General features: G+C 47.8%; 3 protein-coding genes across 3 annotated transcripts; 1 reads left to right on the top strand and 2 right to left on the bottom strand.

Annotated features, from left to right (window-relative positions):
* Positions 1 to 1,184: 1,184 nt before the first annotated feature.
* On the top strand, positions 1,185 to 1,490 carry J3458_013480 (uncharacterized protein; the record flags this gene model as incomplete). Its single annotated transcript, XM_066120466.1, has 1 exon — positions 1,185 to 1,490. The coding sequence occupies one exon, from the start codon at positions 1,185 to 1,187 to the stop codon at positions 1,488 to 1,490; it is 306 nt and encodes a 101-aa protein (XP_065974754.1).
* A 12,789-nt stretch (positions 1,491 to 14,279) lies between these two features.
* Positions 14,280 to 15,904, bottom strand: J3458_013479 (uncharacterized protein). The gene is made up of 3 exons (XM_007815675.2): positions 15,738 to 15,904; positions 15,103 to 15,687; positions 14,280 to 15,044 (listed from the first exon to the last, which is right to left on the bottom strand). The coding sequence occupies exons 1-3, from the start codon at positions 15,813 to 15,815 to the stop codon at positions 14,598 to 14,600; spliced, it is 1,110 nt and encodes a 369-aa protein (XP_007813866.2). The 5' UTR covers positions 15,816 to 15,904; the 3' UTR covers positions 14,280 to 14,597.
* A 984-nt stretch (positions 15,905 to 16,888) lies between these two features.
* J3458_013478 (uncharacterized protein) lies at positions 16,889 to 17,665 on the bottom strand (the record flags this gene model as incomplete). Its single annotated transcript, XM_007815674.2, has 2 exons — positions 16,889 to 17,244; positions 17,305 to 17,665. 2 exons carry the CDS (start codon positions 17,663 to 17,665, stop codon positions 16,889 to 16,891), a joined length of 717 nt encoding a protein of 238 aa, XP_007813865.2.

The raw sequence follows: 17,665 nt of genomic DNA, 5'->3' as shown, positions 1-17,665 counted from the left end.
AGGTATGCATTTGCTGTATGAATAGATGATAAATACAGCATGGTTGGAGAGTTGGTCAATTGGGACCCAAATGGAGTGCTCACCTATGGTCTAGAGTGAAAGAAAAGTTTTGCGTATCTTGGAGGAGAGAAATGGCATTGATGAATAGAAACATGGTTTTCAAATGTCATCTCGAAGGGGGACTCATCGACTGTTAAATATCGATTCCATCTTGGGGGCCTCAATGTAGGCGACTCCTCGGTTATGGCCCCAGCCTTCAGTGCAGTCTTTAAGGCTGTTGTGGTCCAGCGACTCCAGCCATAAGCCAGCGACCTGTTTTACCTGTTACACACATTGCAGATGATCGGGTGCTAGGTAGCATCAGCTGTGGGTCAGGCCCGATGACATCACTAAACGGATGTGCAGCAGGTATCTGATTCGCCCCACCCCAGCCCCTTGTGGTTCCATGGCTCCACCTCCTTGCATTCACGGATACAGACTCGTGTCTCTTTGTGCTGCCGCCATCCGCCCATATCGAAGAAGCAGGTCACCGAGAGGAGAGGAAGTCGGACGGGCAAGGTCTGCTTCGTGCTTGGAAGGTGAGCTGTTTCCCATATACGTGTCCACAAGCAACATCGAGGCCAGGCTTCCACAGGGAAACGCTGCACAGTGAAGCGGGCAAGATGCCTCGGTCCATCAACACAACCGTCGAACCGCACTTTACGTCACGCCCGCTACTTGGTAGACATAGCTAGCGGTTTGTAGGCGTATCGTGGGAAACGTGTCGAAGCCCACCGTGGATGATGACGACCCCAAAATGCACTTTTTGTCAGTCATTAGCTTAATTCGGAGGTGAATGTTGGGCAGGGTTCGTACGCTATGCACTCCACGGCTCGGAATGTTTCCGCACAGCTGAATGATGACAATGAACCAGGTCTTGACGTCGAGAGCAACCTCATGGCACTGTTTCCGCTTGAATTGAGAGCTTTTGATGCCAGCCATGGTCCCTTTTACGCGCAAGCTATCCTTTACACGATCTTGCTTGCTTATAAACCAAGCCGTCGTGGGAACATCAGGCAGGATGAAGAAAACGCGCGTTAACCAAGCCACAGTGCTACCGCCGAAGATGAAGAACACAGCCCGTATCAACAAAACAGTCAGATCCATGCAAGACAATATATAGACGGTGAGAACAATACTTTCCAATGCGCAATGCTATCCATGTGGCCGGTTCCGTGGGAAGCCAGATCGCCAGTTATACCCGCGATCGTGCTGCCTATGGGAGATTCGCAAACGCCCAGGAAGAAGCCAAGGGCCAGCAGGTCCGCAGCATTGGTAGTCGTGGCTGTCAGCATCAGCACGGCGCCCCAAAGAGCGCTACAACTAGGTGCTTTTTAGTAGAATCGTCCAAGTGGCAGGAGGTCATGACCCTGACTTACACTGCGATGGCAATCATCTTGTCGACCCTCCAGCGCAACATAACCATACTAGCGGGTATGCCGCGACGATGAAACCAAAGTAGTAGGTGCTGTTTGCCCCCGAAATCTTTGCCTCTGAGGTGTCACGGAGTCCCAGAATGGCTGTCAATCCGATAACTGAGGTGCCCAGGAATTGGAACATGTATGAAATCGCCACAATAGGCAACAATCTATTCAGTCACGTCAGCCGTCAAAATCTGGGTGTGTGCTTAGCGGCAACGACTGCGCTCGGGACATACGTTGAGTAAATCCTATGGAGGATTCTCTTGTTTTCTTCTGGGGCGTGCTCTTCAATAGCTGCAACGTCAGCGTCAGCATGGTTTCGCTTGAGCTCTGTCACGTCGACTTCCTTGCGGCTTTGTAAATGCCCGATCTGGTAATGTGTTACAGCTTGCGGTAAACAAAGTAATGCCATCTTTCTGCCTTTCATATTAAAGAGATATATAGTTGCTGAGAGCGACTATGCTGAATATTAGGGTTGAGACCACGGAAGAGTGTACACGCCCAGCGCCTTTGCGATGTACCGACCAGCCTAACGGAAGGAAGTACTACCGCGCTTCAAGCTTGATCAAAGTCAGCTAGACTCATACCTGTCCCAACCTTGGGACGAAGACGAGTATGAACAAGAATTTACGATGCTTCAGCCTCTGTCACAGCCTCATCCCCGGGATGGCATCATGGTCTAGCGTGTTATATCTGTTTTGGATAGTGATTGTATGCTAGCTCGAGGTAGCTGGCTCCCTGTACTTCCATTGGCACTGCTACCCCAGGCTAACTGACCGAGTGCTCCTGTGACCACGGTCCCGAATTCGAAACGAAGAAGAGCCGGTTCGTCACGCATAATAAAAACGATTACGCTTTCCTTTATATTCGTTAAGCTTACCCAAGGCGTGGACTGCTGGCGTCTAGAAATCAATTCTGATCTGCTCTTGGCTCCACGAGCTAGGTTCCAAGATGTTAAGAAGCACAGAATATCTATCGGAGCGGTAAGAATCCAACCAAGGGCCACGAGAGAATGGGTCCACCCCCATAACCAAGATATTGGAGGCCAGGGGATCCATAGAAGGAGATGGCAGATGACGCCGTTACAAGTGCTGTGACAGCTGCTACTAATGTTACTATATGGAACGAGTTGGTAGCTCATGGCTCACTACATGTTACAAGTATCGCACGGACACTCGAGCACCGTCTAGGGAGCATGACAATGCGGGTATATTGAAGAGATAAAACATATTGTGATTATGTCGAGTGGGATAATTCATGTCAATGCTGCGGAGTCCTAGTTGTCGGATATCGCTGCGATAGGTCCTCAGGGGCAGTTAGCCGGCAGTATATAAAGTTACATGTGTACGCATTTGCTTGTTAGATTCTTGTGACAAGGGCTCATGGAGGGCTTGGAGCACTCGCTCTGTTCATCTAATAACAGTCTTCCGTATCGAAGGTCCTTGGTTTTCCTCAAGGCCTCGAGGGACTAAAGTAGACTCTATAGATACAACAAGTCGGTGAAGGCCCTTGCCCTAGGTTCCGTGATCGTAGCCCTCGTGTAACCGTGTGAGAACTCTTGCCTGTGCGCATAAGAATCTGCTAGTAAAAAGCTCGCCCCAGATGGACATCCAAATATCAAGGGGTGCCACGCTACAAGCATAAATAGTATCTACCTATTAGGTTTATATGTCAATCTCTGAGTGGATGTAGGTGGCTCAAAAACGCTCGTCAGCAGGGGAGGAATGTGCGCCTCGGGTTTATATATTTGTTAACAAGTCATCTCCGATGGGTCCATGGAGGCCGAGCCGGCGAGTACTAGTGGCCCAATACGCCTCCACATCATACCTGTGTAGCTTCAAAGTTATTTAAGTAATAAAGGTCCTGTCCAATCATCGGAGATGGAACAAATCTTAAATCCGAAAGCACACTCCCTAGCCGGTTTTGGCCAATGCGAGATTTCGAGAACGGTCCTAATATAGGTACAAATCCATGTGGGCGGAACCCACAACCTTATTTAGATGGAGCGATATCCGACAGCCGATTTCTCCAGTCTTGTTGGGCCCCAGTGCCCCATATGTTAAGCGATACTTGACAGCGAGTTACATAATCCCAGGTGCCGTCGTGTGGGTAAAGAGAGGCACTGGGGTGTGATGTAGTGATTTATACTAATCAAGTTTTTTTAAACTAATCTGGTGCAAGCATCATGCAAGCACTACGTGGTAACAGATGTGTTGGCCATATCCTGGCCAGAGAACCGCAACTGACCACGTCATAGTAGTTGACTTGTATAAGAAAAACATTGATACATCTTTTGTTATTTATATAAAGCGTAAGGTATCATTTATCTGCTATTATATCTTATTGTCCCTGTATCATGTGCCCCGCAAGGTCCTAGGCACTTAAAGAGGTACATGTAGCGTTCATAACCCCGTCCGAATGATCCCACATTACCCACAATGCCGCATCTCGTTATTCTAGCATTTTGAATGCGCTTATAACCCTCCTGATTGTCATTTGTCATGCTCAAGGTATTCTAGAGGCCGTACTATAGCTCTCACACTTGGGAGGCCATCAGCTGGCGGCTCTTTGGCCTTCGTGGCGGCTGTCATAGCACTTGAAGCACTTGAAGCGGCCTAGTTTCAAACTTCAAAGCACACAATAACACGTGAAAGGCTTTTGAAGTTGCCACCGCCCAAGCCGAATGCCATAGAGACCAGTCACAAGTTGCTTCAGCTAGCTTCGTCCAAGACGTCGGTGCCATGGCAGTCTTTGTTGCTGCTCACATCACCTCATATAAGTCACTGTTCGTTATATTGTACTAAGACACCGGTGACCCCATTGATATGCTCTTTTCCCTTCTTCTGTTGAATTGTAGCCATTGAAATTCTTGTCTTTTGTCTTTTTGGAATAGGTTTCTTAGCCTGTCCGGCCACGCCGGATTAGGGTCTATTGTTAAATATGCTTTGTTCCCACAACTTTATCATTCTTGTTCTCGAACGGAACAGAACAATCCCTATTATTCATGTCAGCTCTACAAGGTTCCCCGCCACGTAATAACATCAAGATGACTCGACTTACGGCAGAATATTCTTTTCATAACTGTAATTGGAATCGTTTCTCAAGTCTTCGGAGCCACCATGATTGGGCAAGATGGTGCGGTACCTTGCCACGTCTGCAGTGCGGTTCGTGAAATACTATAGTCCCAAGATTGACCTTTTTTGCACCACTGCTCATGTGTCCCCTGCCGTACTCAAATCTCCGCACTGAGCCACCATGGCGGTGTACCGGGTAACCAATGTTGACCATGGCTGTCTCAAACTCAGACCATGACAGGCCTGAATTATTTTCCGAGGAAGGGGCTAATCATGTTTCCCAGAACCAAATGTCGCTCGCGGGGTTGATGACGGGGAGTGATCGTTCTCGTATGATTCGCTCAGGGGGTAGGACTGGAGCTTCGTCCCGGATGCCAGGGCGATTCTTCGATCGTCGAAACTTGGTCATAGTGATTCCAGGTCCACAACTGCGCTGAGCCACGTAATCGGCTTGTAAGTGATTCGGTCGATGGAGGTCGCTTGCTGAATCTCGTTATCAAGATTGACAGCTATGGAGCACGTTGAACAGTGGAATCGGTCGTCGGATCAGATGTATCTTCATCGAGGGAATTAGAGCCTTCATTATAATTGGAAATCAGAGGAATGGAAAGGGACATTCTTTTTACTAGTAGCACCGATTCGAAGGCTTTAGCTATTTAGCTTCTCATTCAAACCTTGCAGCCTGGTTTGAGGTTTCTAGATGACAGGGCCCGGCTAGATGACCAATTTTGGTAACTCGAATACCTACCTAGCTTACGTCGAGTACGCGTTGACGCTCGTGAACCGCTTCCTCGGTAGCCACATCACCCCAAGTTGAGGCGGCCATGTGCTGATCAATGGCTTGCCAAAAATCAACATATCGGGACTTGGCATTGATACTTTAATCATGGATATGCCTGCCAGGTTTGTGACACATTCTCTTGCTCAAAGCAGCAAAGGGCTTCGCGACAACTAACTTGAACGGATGATCCTGTCTCTGCCATTCATTTTCTAGGTCGTCGAGTTAGTGGATATGTTCACATATAAAGGATGGGAGACGGGAACAGAATGCTCAGCTGACATTTTCGGACAGCCAACTAGCACTGATACATTATTCAGCGCTTGCATGGCCGAAGATGTGACAGATGAAATACTTAAAAAATAGGCCTTTTCAGTCTTTCCATCAATTATTAAGGGTCTGTGGTTGGGCTCGCGGCCAGGAGCGGCTTGTATGGGCAAGAATGGTGCAGCCACCCTCCGCAACCAGAGTCAAAGAAGATGAGGGAAAACACAAAAATGAGATTTCGCGATAAAGCATGTCAGGTACTGGCACGGGCAAATCCCCTAAAAAATTTCTTGCCTTCACTAACTGGGCGCATTTGTTTCAGTCTCAACTAACGGGTGGTTGATGGCCACATGTTACTGTATCCTTGTCCGGTAACGCCACGGGATCTTCCCGCAATAGATCATTGACACCACATGCAGTGGTATGCATGGTCACGATGTAATCGCACCCAAACAAGAAATGAAATGTTTCGACTGTGGCTATGTTAACGGCTGAAGTGGTCGGGGCGACACACAAGAAGTGAATCAATACCTGCTTGCAGCGTCAAACCACGAGGCTGTTCGGCAACATGGATCAATACCTAACCTTGGTTCGGCCCTCCGTTCATCCCCCTACCAGACAGGAGTTACTGTCGTCAATGCATTTGTGAGCAGGATGTGAATGAGTCCATCCACTGGGGTTACTGAAGGATTGAATTCAGGTTTTTCTGCAATATCAATTTTAACCTCGACGCTGTCGATGGCACTGGCGAAATACCGAATGGTCAGTGCTGGCATCAAATGTTTCAAAATCCAGTGAAAGTGAAAGCTATCCCATTCCCCGTAGGCCACTATCTAACATTTGACTTGATATCAGTCTAGATACTATGGCGGACTTGGCAGGAACACGACATATCAACCTGTTGAACAACAAGATATCATCAAGGGCTTTTCGACCATGCTAGTTCCAACGCGGCACTCTGACAATATCTTTGTTTGGCACTCGCTCTTCAAGAGAAATGGAGATCGCGTCTCATATGTAGACAGAGATGACTCACACTGAAGAAATTGATCTGTTTGATTTGGAAACAAGTCGGCATATTCTTGGTTGGTCCTCGAGTGTAAGATACTATACAGGTAAGAGTTGCATGCGACAGTGTAGCTCATTAGCGGGTTTGGACATCTTTAGGATCTGCCGATGCAAATTATGCGATTGAACGTTCCTGGTTGAGATGCCTTCATGAGAATTGCAACTTGAAGGGTAAGGTGGTGACACCAAGGCGATCGAATCTGATCATGCAGCAGCCCTGGGAAAGAAAGATGTGTCGCTACAAGTCTCTGGTGATACTTGCAGGAAAAGACTATATCCCCTGTCTAAGGAGTACGTGGTGCTTTGGGACGTTGAGTGCATACGTGGATGGTTGGTGAACGGAGTGAATGCATTGCTCCATTTCCTGCGTGCATCTCTCGAGTTTAACATATCCGATGACTTCTCATTTAGATTCCTCTTCGAGCCTGACAAGTTTAAAGAAGCAAAAAATGCTTGTACCGTCTCCGCAGCGCTTGAGGTTCTTATGAATGCTTCAAATCCTGACATGGAACTTTATGAGGAAGATGAGAAGGACGAATCAAACGCAAGCATCAAGTACCAAATCATGATCGCGTCAGTGATTTGTACGAGGCCCTTGAAAAACTCATTGATTACTAAAGAAGTATAGCAGGAGAGCAAATCTTGTCCGCGGAAAGACCTTGAGGGCTGGGACTTCAAAGATATTGCAGTAACGAAAGTCCCGTCTTTCCAACTCTCGCAAAGTTGAAAACAATCGGCAAGGGATGGGTGGGTTTTATCCGAGCTCTCAAGGCTGTCACAGTGTTTGGCAGAAACTTTGGCGCTTCACTTGACCCCCGTACCAGAAAGTGACAGGTAGTACTGGAAGACAGTATCATCAAGTATTTTCTGGCTGCCGGTATGGAGGACCTGAGCAGGATTATGAGCCGCTTGTGCGATCCAGGAGCGAATCCTCCACGATTAATAGGGTCAATTGTGTGGTATTCATCTGATTTCGCCACGAACTGTGCCTGCAGTGTTGGCACAGAGAAGCATTGTGAGCTTGCTCAAGCTCTATGGCCATCGCATATGAGGGAGAGGCCGCGAAAGAGCACCTCCTTACCGCCAACGATGCTGGGGCTGTGATATTTGGCCATAATGCAGACATCCAATGTATATGGAAAGATATCGGAGACCCTGACAAGGGAGAGCTTCCATTATCGGGTGAAGAATCGGATCATGGCGCCGCAGATAGTGCGATTGGCTTGAGTGTTCGTTTGCCCGCCGAACCTGAGCCACAAGGTTATTCGCCCACTAGCTCCAGTTCCGGCATTCATGCTCTTCAACACGAGCACTATAGGATCGGCATGATTTGCGCCTGGTCCGAGGAGTCGAAGACCCTTAGGACCCTGCTCGACAGCCATCATCAAGACCTACCAAAACGACACAAAGACATGAATACTTAGGAGGCCAGGACATATTTGCTGCTTGCCTTCCATATGAAGATTACGGTGGTACGAACGCTGCTTCCAAAGTAGCCGCCGACATGGAGAAAAGTTATACTAATCTGAAATGATATTTTGTTTTTGCAATTGGAGAAGGAATACCTTCAGAGAAGCATAATATTCTACTGGGTGATATCGTGGTCGGCACCGGTGTCATTCAGCATGATATGGGCAAAGCGATGCAAAATGACACCAACTTTCTAAGCACAGGAATCACGAAACCCACGGCCATTGAACTACGCACTGTAATGAGTCTTATCAAGTCCGAGCGAGAAGGCTGTCAAGTGTTCATTAAAACTTAAATAGTTTATGTCCAGCAGGTTTAATGCATTTTAAAAACTCGAGCAAAATCATGATAAGCTCTTTGAACCTCATTCTATACATAAAGATGGCTAAGAGACATGTAGAAGCTGTAAGGGCCAATACTCTTCCAGACGAACTCAGAGGCCCGGGCCGCGTATTCATTACGGCCTCATTGCCACTGAAACCAGGCTATAAAAGATGCAATGATGCGGGATCGTATCCGTGCTCAAACCGGAGCTTTGTGTTTCGAAATGGAAGGCGCTTGCGTCATGACAACCAAACACTACTTGGTTGTTGGAGGAATATGCGATTATGTAGACTCACATAAGAATGACGAGAGGCGCAATCATGCAGCAGCGACTGCTACTGCTTATACCAAGTACTTTCTCCCCGCTTAGGCAGCTCTGTCATGCACAATCTCGAAGCGGCTCAGCAAAAGGAGCGACCAGTCTCAGATTTAAACGGTGATTGTTGTCGAAGAATAGATTTCGGGATTAAAATAGATGCTCCATCTCTGCCTCCGCTGGCCTATTTACTGCCACTTGTAAAACTTATCATCCAAAAACACCACTGGAATGAAGTTTAACGAAGAAATACTACATCAATGCAACATTGTGAAGCTAACTGCCAATTGGAGATGCCTCCACTCGACACGACTCGGACGGAGAGCAAATATGTCCTAGATTCTGTCTATTTTCTCGTTAAAGCCGGACAGGGAGGATCTTTGAGGGTCACTGTACGGTTGACACATTGACGCTCATGTACTTTGCTTGTTGAGGATAAAGCTCTGTTGAGTATTGGGTGCTGAGGTTGCTCTTCACTGGATAGGTTACGCCAGAGATAGCTCCTAGAACAGAGCTCTTGCCGGAAGATCGATGCTGTCAATGAGATTAAGAAAGGGGAGGGGACATCGTCACTAATGCCTTGGGAATGTTAGGAATTTATGGCATTCAGAAAGTAGAGATGCGCACATAAGCCCTTCCAGTGAAAGGTATTTGAATACCCTGTCAACAAGATTGTACGTCACCAACGGCAAGAATGATAGTTGGAACTGGTTTGTTTTCAAAGCGCACACTTGCGTAAGCGGCGTTGACAAACGGAAAGGCATGATGCTGGGAGCCAGTTATGTACGTTAACACGAATCCTGAAGTTACAGACTGGTAAAGGCGACTAAAGCGAGTATAAAACCTGTCCGCGGTGAAATTTCCTTGGAAATATATACGAGCTAACTATACAACCTATCATACATAAGTTGTAGTAGGTAGTACGTTTGGTAAAAGTTTCCGGATTCAAGAGCGTGAGAAGCAACTCAGGCGGATTACTTTGCTGACCGAGGAATTTCGTAACGGATACTCCACCTCTCTATACTGTCTGGGGATTCAATCTGTCTTCTGGTCTAACATACATTCTTGGCTGGCTCCGGGTCAAACGTACAGGTCCCTTTGCCCACACAGTCGTCCTTTTCGCTGGCACACCTCAAATGTAGCGACTTGAACTTCCAGCCTTCGGTCCACATCTTGCGACATGTGTTTCTGCTAGTATATCCAGAGCCTAACCACTTCCCAATCCAGCCCGGTTGCTCCCAGCAAGGGCTCCGACGCAGGCGTATGCATTTGCCCACAACCCCTGACAGTTTTTTCCCATATCGGAATTCCATTTCATGAAATCACCCAGAGAAATTCCGTTCTGAGCCGCAATGTTGGCACATGTATCGCCGCTATTCACCCACTTGAATCGACTACAACAAGAGATCATGTGCGGCTGCGTTTTTTGAGGAGTCTCGATGCTGATGAGATAGAGATTGCGTTAGCTTCCGTATGACCCGAATCAACTTTCGCAGACTTTCGCAGACGGGTAGTTTGGAGGCCTCGGCGTAGCTTACCCATTCGCCGGCTTTGTCGGTGTCGGTGTCGGCGGCATGGTGACCACACCAGGAACATGAACGCAAACATAGTAGCCGAGCCACAGATTGGTACATTCTATCACGGGTCTGTTAGGATACCTTGAATATCATTATATCTTTTGCTTAATATGGCGAGAATAGATGACCTACGGGCGTTGATAGAGGGGTTCCAAGAATAAGACTGAGCCGAGCTGAGGCTGGATTCGCCCTCAATACTACCGCAATAGTCGCCCGCTGGCACAAGATAAAACTTGTCGCAAGTTAAGCGCCAATCCAGGCTGCGTGGGGTAGTATGGAGACGACAAAGTTGTCGATGTCGATGCCGATACGGTTGTGGTTGCCCTGAACGAGGTTGAGGACACGGCACCCACAACACGGTAGTTTTGGCCAAGCGCAAGGTCGAGGCACTGGATTCCGGGGTTTAACGATTTCAACTTGGCTATATCCAGGCCCCAGCTCTTACAGAAAGAGTCACAAGTATCTCCGTTGTTGGCAGGGGTGGAGAAGTTGCAGACGCCGCCTCACGGACGCAGCTCACTGGCACAAAGCAGCCGCGAGAAACACACCATAACCAAAAGCGACTTAGATAAATGGTTTTTTTTGGTGAGAAATATCACGAAAAAGAATGCGCCCTGATTGAATAGCAATTATACCCCCTTTTGTTCCGTTGACAAAAAAAGAAAATAAGAATTATACAGACACACACAGGTAATAGAGGCCATGTTGGATAGTTAGCAGTGAGTAGCATGTTGATGGCAACCCAGGTTATATGCTTTCGTCAATAGGCACACGTAAGATTCTCTCCAGAAACGTTACTCTTCCAGCATTCACAACGCACGGTTTGTTAGTTGCCTAAGATTGCTCATACATGCACTTCAGGCATGAAGCCCACTCAGCTGCCTCCTGAAGCGCAACTTTCGAACGTAATATATGGTTGGTTTCTGGGCGAGCCGTATTGGGTCGGACGGATAACCGGCACACGACCATCAGAGCCCTGGACATGCTTGGCCAAAAAGGATTTAGCCGTTCAGGGGCCAATAAATACACAAACCACCCACGGCCCTATACTTACACTTGTTCCTGGTATAACCTGCCTCGCTCGCACAAGACACGACAGCTTCTCCATCACCCACCTTGGTCTCCCCCATCAGTTCAAAATGACCGTTTTCGGCCGGAGACTTACCTGCATCGTCTGGTGTTTTCTCTTTCTGGCCTGCTGTCGCTGTGTAGCCGCCCCGGATGCCTCAAAACCCGAGACGGGGGAGGTAGACTTGGTCTTCCCTCACAACGACACATATACACCAGCCGCGTTAATGCCTTTAGTCTTTGCTGTTTAGAATCTCCCTGCTAGTCGCCCGCTCTTTCTGCAGATTGACTTTGATATCTCTCATACTCCCTCGTGGAATACATCTATACAACAGGGAATCATCCAGCTGAACCAGGCCAAGTACTCCAGCAATACCAGCAACGTGCACTTTGTCTACCGACTGGACTACTCGGCTCAATAATACGGAGGGCAGCTGGGCAATCGCGTGGGGAGTTTACTCAGTAAATCGTACCGATACCGGCCGAGGACGTGATTATCTGAAACTCGACCTGAATTAGGAAAGTTGTCTACTTCTCTACTAAATATAATACCTAGTGGCAAGATCTCGTCGCTGCTTCTAAAGACGGTGTATGTGAGAAGACAACAGGAGTGACTTTTAATATTACTCAAGTGAAGGAAGTGTCTTTGCTTCATAGACATTCCGTGGACCGTGACGTTTGTCCGATCCTTACGCCGGAAGCCCCGACGCCAAATCCTTGCTTGGCCAAGTCAACGCTACCACAGCATCAAGCATCTCGTATGACATCCAATCAAAGGCGTGCATGGGAGGCCTTAATCCAAACGTTACATGTCCACCCGAGCCTCAGAGCGCGGGCACCCAGACCTTGCCATTTACACATGGGCAAATCTTGTGGCTGGTGTTGGCTCTGGCAGGACTCGCGAAATTAGTATAATGACCATACGGCTTTAACACGATTTGTAGTAAGAGCATGTAACTATAGCATTTATCTTTCCATCGAAAACAGATTAATTGTCATCCTTGTCTTCTCCTAGCAGTCGTAGGGGAAGGCCAAGAACTGGAGTGGCAAGTGTATTCGTAACGAAACAAGCCAAACTGGTCAAGTGCATCCAATAAAGTAAGCTTACTTATTGGATCCATGGTAATACTCAACTGCCTTAGTTGTCGCATCATATGACTAAAAAGCTATGCAGCTGGCAAAGTTACAGGAAGCTATCGTGTCCGCATAACACAGCACAAAGATTCCATACTGTGTGCCTGTGTAAAAGTGTAAATGTCTTGGCGCCGACTGCTCCGTTGGTTGTCTGGAGCACAAAGGCGACTCTTGGACGTGTGGATAACGGGAACAGAGTGTCTGAGGTCCATTTTTAGACGTAACAGCAGGAAGTTCAAAATTGATGGCCACTTCTTGGTTTATGTCGTGGCGCTTATAGCCATAAGTCACCTGCTCTCTACCAACCTTGCTATAGTTTCTGCGCAAGCCGCCTTCAGACAACCTGCCAGCCCAGACTGCTCTAGTAGCGATGCCTGCCCAGAGCGTTGCGTTATTTCTGGGCCAAATACCTGGAACTAGTCGGCCTATCACAACTTTGAGCAATTTCAGCCATGCCAAGAGACCTTGTTCTACGATTCCAGTATCCGCGACAACGTTGACGACGCAAAACCGCTTCATCACATCTATTCTTGTGCCTCATATGGCTCACACTGAGACAATGTGCTCAGGCCCGCGGCACAATTACCCGCCAGGTCCTTACACAATGCCACATATGAAATCGGATGGCAGGCCGATGACTTTACAGGACGGTCCTCCGTTGGGGCCTTTGTACTTTTGATCGAGCAATCACGCCACCACCTCTCCAATGGACACGGACCTATAGACGAAACTACTTTCTCATTTGCCCAGTTAGGCAAGACGGCCATTGGTATCTATATTGAAAGGGATTACAGAATGAGGGCATTCGTTCATTCGCGCTTCAAGCATTAGAGGATAACTTCCAAACTCCACACTTCATATATTGCCATGCAAATGTGCGAGCCGGGCCGCGGGAGAGACCACACATTTAGAGTCATGGCCAGTAACAACGGTAACTTTTACTCCTATTCAGAATATGTTCAAGGCCTGGGCGAGGGCCAACTGTCTCTCTTTCAATTTCACCGGCCCAGCCTACTTCAGCACTCTGCCTTGATTAGCGATGAACGGTACATTCTCCAGGGATCGCGATAACAACTCCACCGAGGATTTCAAATCCACAATCTCTCGTCTCTCAGCTCGTGCTAACTGTAGTAGAGTTCAAGTCCAGGAAGATGATAGCTGCGCGGCTCTGGCTCAGAGATGCGGCATGTCTGGAGCAAATTTCATGAAATTCAATTCGGTTTCTCAACGAGCCCAGACACTTATACCATCTTCCGCGAAGGAGTTGAGGACGCTAACCGTTTGACTCTGGCGAGGGTTAGGGTTACTTTCCAACGACGGCCTTGGGTCGCTATTTGCAAGCCATGGGATAGGAGAAGACATGTTTGGTTATGTGTGAAAAATAATGCATGATATTTGATGAGCTACATGGAACGACGCATTGATAACCAAGTTTATGACTACTTTAAAACTCTACTGGATGGGAACCGCACCTTATGAACTTTGAATATAAACACAACGTTTTGATCTGTAGATAGTCTTCGGCAATCTATTCTTTGACGAGCTAGGTCGTATGCGAGGCTGAACTCTCGAATGTTCCTCGTCAACGCTTTTCCAAGCTACGGCCTTTTGGCGAGAACATATTAGCCCTTATGCTATTACTTGGATGTAAAGAATTAATTCAAAATCTGTACAGTTGGTCCTAAGGTAAATATTTTTCAATAGACCTATAGCTAAATTAAATACCTCCTATAGAGTGATCGAAAAAATTCTTACAAGTAAATTTAGTATCGCCGGTTAACTCATAACCTGAGGTATTTTCAACATAAAGTTTGAGGTAGAGGGAACTCATTGTAGAAACCATGCGTGCCAAAGAGGAACTGGAGTTCCTATAGTGAGCACCCTTGACGTATCCGATGCGTAGATTTAAAAATTCCTCTTCGGCAAAGGCACGTAATGACACTCTGCGTGATGCGAATTCGGTTCAACGTTTTCCAAACCTTGTGTTTCTCTACCGTATACGCTTAGGCTTCAAAACTCATAGACTGTAGAAGCAATATCTCTCGTTTTCCGTCACGTAATTCACTCATCATATATGATGCCCGGTCCCTCAGTGACTGCACTATTGATCTGGCTATCGACAGTCAAACTGGTGTCTGACGGTGCCACCAAGACAGTCAAAGCGGACTTGAAGTCAGTCCTTCCCAGCAGCAACTGGCCATCTAGCTCATTGTTTGCCGCAACAATAACCGTCTTCTCCTTCTCAGTGAGCTCATCCAGGACAATGAACAAGTTGTAATTCATCTCTGATCCACCCGGTAAGCGACTGCGCACAATGGCATCACACTCAACGGCGGAGGCTCCAAATAAGGCGGATGGCACTTTAGGTGCTGAATCTAGGTGCGCATCTGCTTTGCCCGAGTGAAATGGTGCCTCGCTGATGGAAGTAACAAAGGCCATGGAGGGCCCGGCGATTTCTTCGTCGCCCCAGTCCTGGTCGTAAGTCTCTTTGAGGAATTGGTTTAGAGTCTAAGTAGTTGTCCTAGTCAGCTAGAGAGTGGTGGTGATGAATATGCTAATAACCTACCTCGAGGCTGATTTCCGCGGTTTGGAAGATGGGAAAGTAGGGAATGTCCGTGTCTGGGTTTTCTGGCCCGCTGCCTTCGTCCCAGTTTTCATGGGGAGGGTAGTTGCCGGCATCTATACGCTTCGGCCTGGATCGAAACTCATCCACCCGTTGCTTGCTCCAGACTCCACCGACCATTGCGGCTTCATTTCGCAAGTCGCGTATGACTTTTGTGAGCTGAGCTTCTGAAGCTGCTTCGATGGCTGCGAGGCCGTGGGTGGCGGATGCTAGTTCGCACCGGAAAGCAATGTGGATTTCATTACTCTGCTCGTCTTCTCGTCCATCTACTGCGATCTGACAAGTTTTTCCATCTTCCGCTGTAGTCTCGTCAAGAATGACGAACGACTTGTGGCTAATGTCGCCATGTCGTCTCGACTTGGCTGCGTCCATAAATTCACCGAGTAAATCGTAGGCATCTGGGAGATCCTCGGTGAATGGAGTTTCGAACGAGTCAAGCTTATCGTCATCCCGGTTTGTTATCAGCTCTGATAGATCCCTTTTGGCTACCAGCACGAGTCTGTCGTGGGAGAGGAGGTCCCTCAAGACCTGGTAGCGGTTAGACTCAGGCCAAGCTTGGGGTGCTCGGTGCGACAAACTTGGGTATCGATGTCTGCAGTGCAGACAATCGTGAACTTGGCGTCTTGAGAGGACCGGCTGCGCAATGTGACACCCATGATCAAGGAGATACGGGAAAAAGGCTTTCTTTGTGATGATTATTCTGATAAGATGGGATCGGTATTCGATGGCGATGTGGTTTTTTTTTTATGATGTCTAGCCGTGTTGGGTTGTTTGTACGAGCCACAGAGCGGAAGGCGGCGGCGCAGAGACCATTATTATACGCTTGTGCACAGTGGACCATTCATTACGTTGCATTTTATGCAGGACAAATAGGACAAATAGGACAACTACACCACGTCATACGCCTTTGTTCATCTTGAATAAATGTGGAGAAGCATATATGATAAAAGTCACCAGCGACATGATGACATTCCCGTTGCACAACCAGCCCCCAAGTGGCTGCACCTAACATGGGACACACTGTTCCCTTCATCCCCTGGGTCTCAGTCAGAACAAAGGATGGAGGCCGATCTGCGACCAGGGTAACTAAATAGTTGGCTGCACTGCCACTGGCATCTCACTTGTGCGGCTGAAGCCAGAGCTGACTGTGCTGTAAGCATTGGTGTGGCACCATGATCGAGATCGTCAAATAAAAAATCGCTCATTTTTGGCACACAAACGGGAGGAATCTTGGTCCCTTGCATACTCACAGTCGGTACTAATGCGGGCTTCTTGGGGACGGCTGACAACCAAGCATGAGTAGTGATTCGAGAACAGTCCAGTTTTGTCCGTCTTCAGTCTACTGAACCTACTAATATCCAGTCACCATATTCCGTACTAAATTGAAGTATATGAGCTCTGTAGAGGCATCGTAGAAGTGATAGTTACACACGGGGATTAATAAAATGACAAAACGAATGTGCGCCACTAGACCCGTTATGTTCTCTTGGTATATAACATCTATTACTTATTTTATTTTTATAATGGAAGTTTAATTCGATGAGATGGAAGTACTCCAAAGAAGAAAATACACGTAGACAATTGTTTTCAGCTCCAAAGTAGGTGGTGAAAAACGAGCCGTCTGGCGATCGTATATTTACCGCTGTCTCTGCCCGTTCCATATACCTGACGTTCGTGATTGACCATTCCAGAAGCCTAGATAAAAACAGGTTCTACTAGTTTTCAGGGTCTATTCATCATCCTCAATCTCGAGGTTATCCTCTTCATCAACATCTCGAGCCTCCACCTCACCATCATCCCCGTCAAAGTCCTCCGGAAGTTCAACATCGTCAGGAATATCACGGCTTGAGACCCAAGAGCTATCCCCATCCTCAGAGTAAGACCCAATGTCACGAACAACCTTGGGGTTGGCAGCCAATGTCCAGGGGCCATTAGGGCCGCCAGACACGAACTGGTGACCATCGTTCTGGCACTTGGGCTTTGGACCACACCAGTCTTCGGGGAGCTTGCTGATCTTGTCCCACTTTGTGTTCCACTGCTCTCCGTTCTTGCTAGTAGCAATGCCTCTAACCTTGCGTCCTTGTCCTGTAACACCGCATTAGCTCCACACGCGCGTAGATGGTGAGAGGGATGGCAGGTTCTCACTTTGCTGCTCTTTACCGGGCACACATCGAAGAGCAACCTTCTTGGCAAAGTCACTTTGACCCCCTTCCTTGGAGGAGGCATAAGGATACTCGTCAGGAGAGTTGCCTCCCTTCCAAGCCCATCCCTTCTTCTTGCAAGGATCCTTGTCGTAACCCCATTTCTTGCGGTTATCATCACCGTACTTTTTAGCATTATCCTTGGTTTGACCTCCGCCGTGGAGGGTTTCGGAGTTCTTTTGACATTTGATTGCCCAACAGGTATTGAGACAGATTTGCGGTGTCTTTTCACAGTCGTAGACTACGCCTTTAGCGGCGGCTGAACCGACGAGGAGAATCACGGCTGCAGCGAAAGAGACGTGCAT

Source organism: Metarhizium acridum, assembly GCF_019434415.1.
Source record: "Metarhizium acridum strain ARSEF 324 chromosome Unknown scaffold_276, whole genome shotgun sequence".
NCBI classification, from domain to species: Eukaryota; Fungi; Ascomycota; class Sordariomycetes; order Hypocreales; family Clavicipitaceae; genus Metarhizium; species Metarhizium acridum.
Note: the sequence above shows the minus strand (reverse complement) of the source record. Positions and strands in the feature narration are given on the sequence as shown.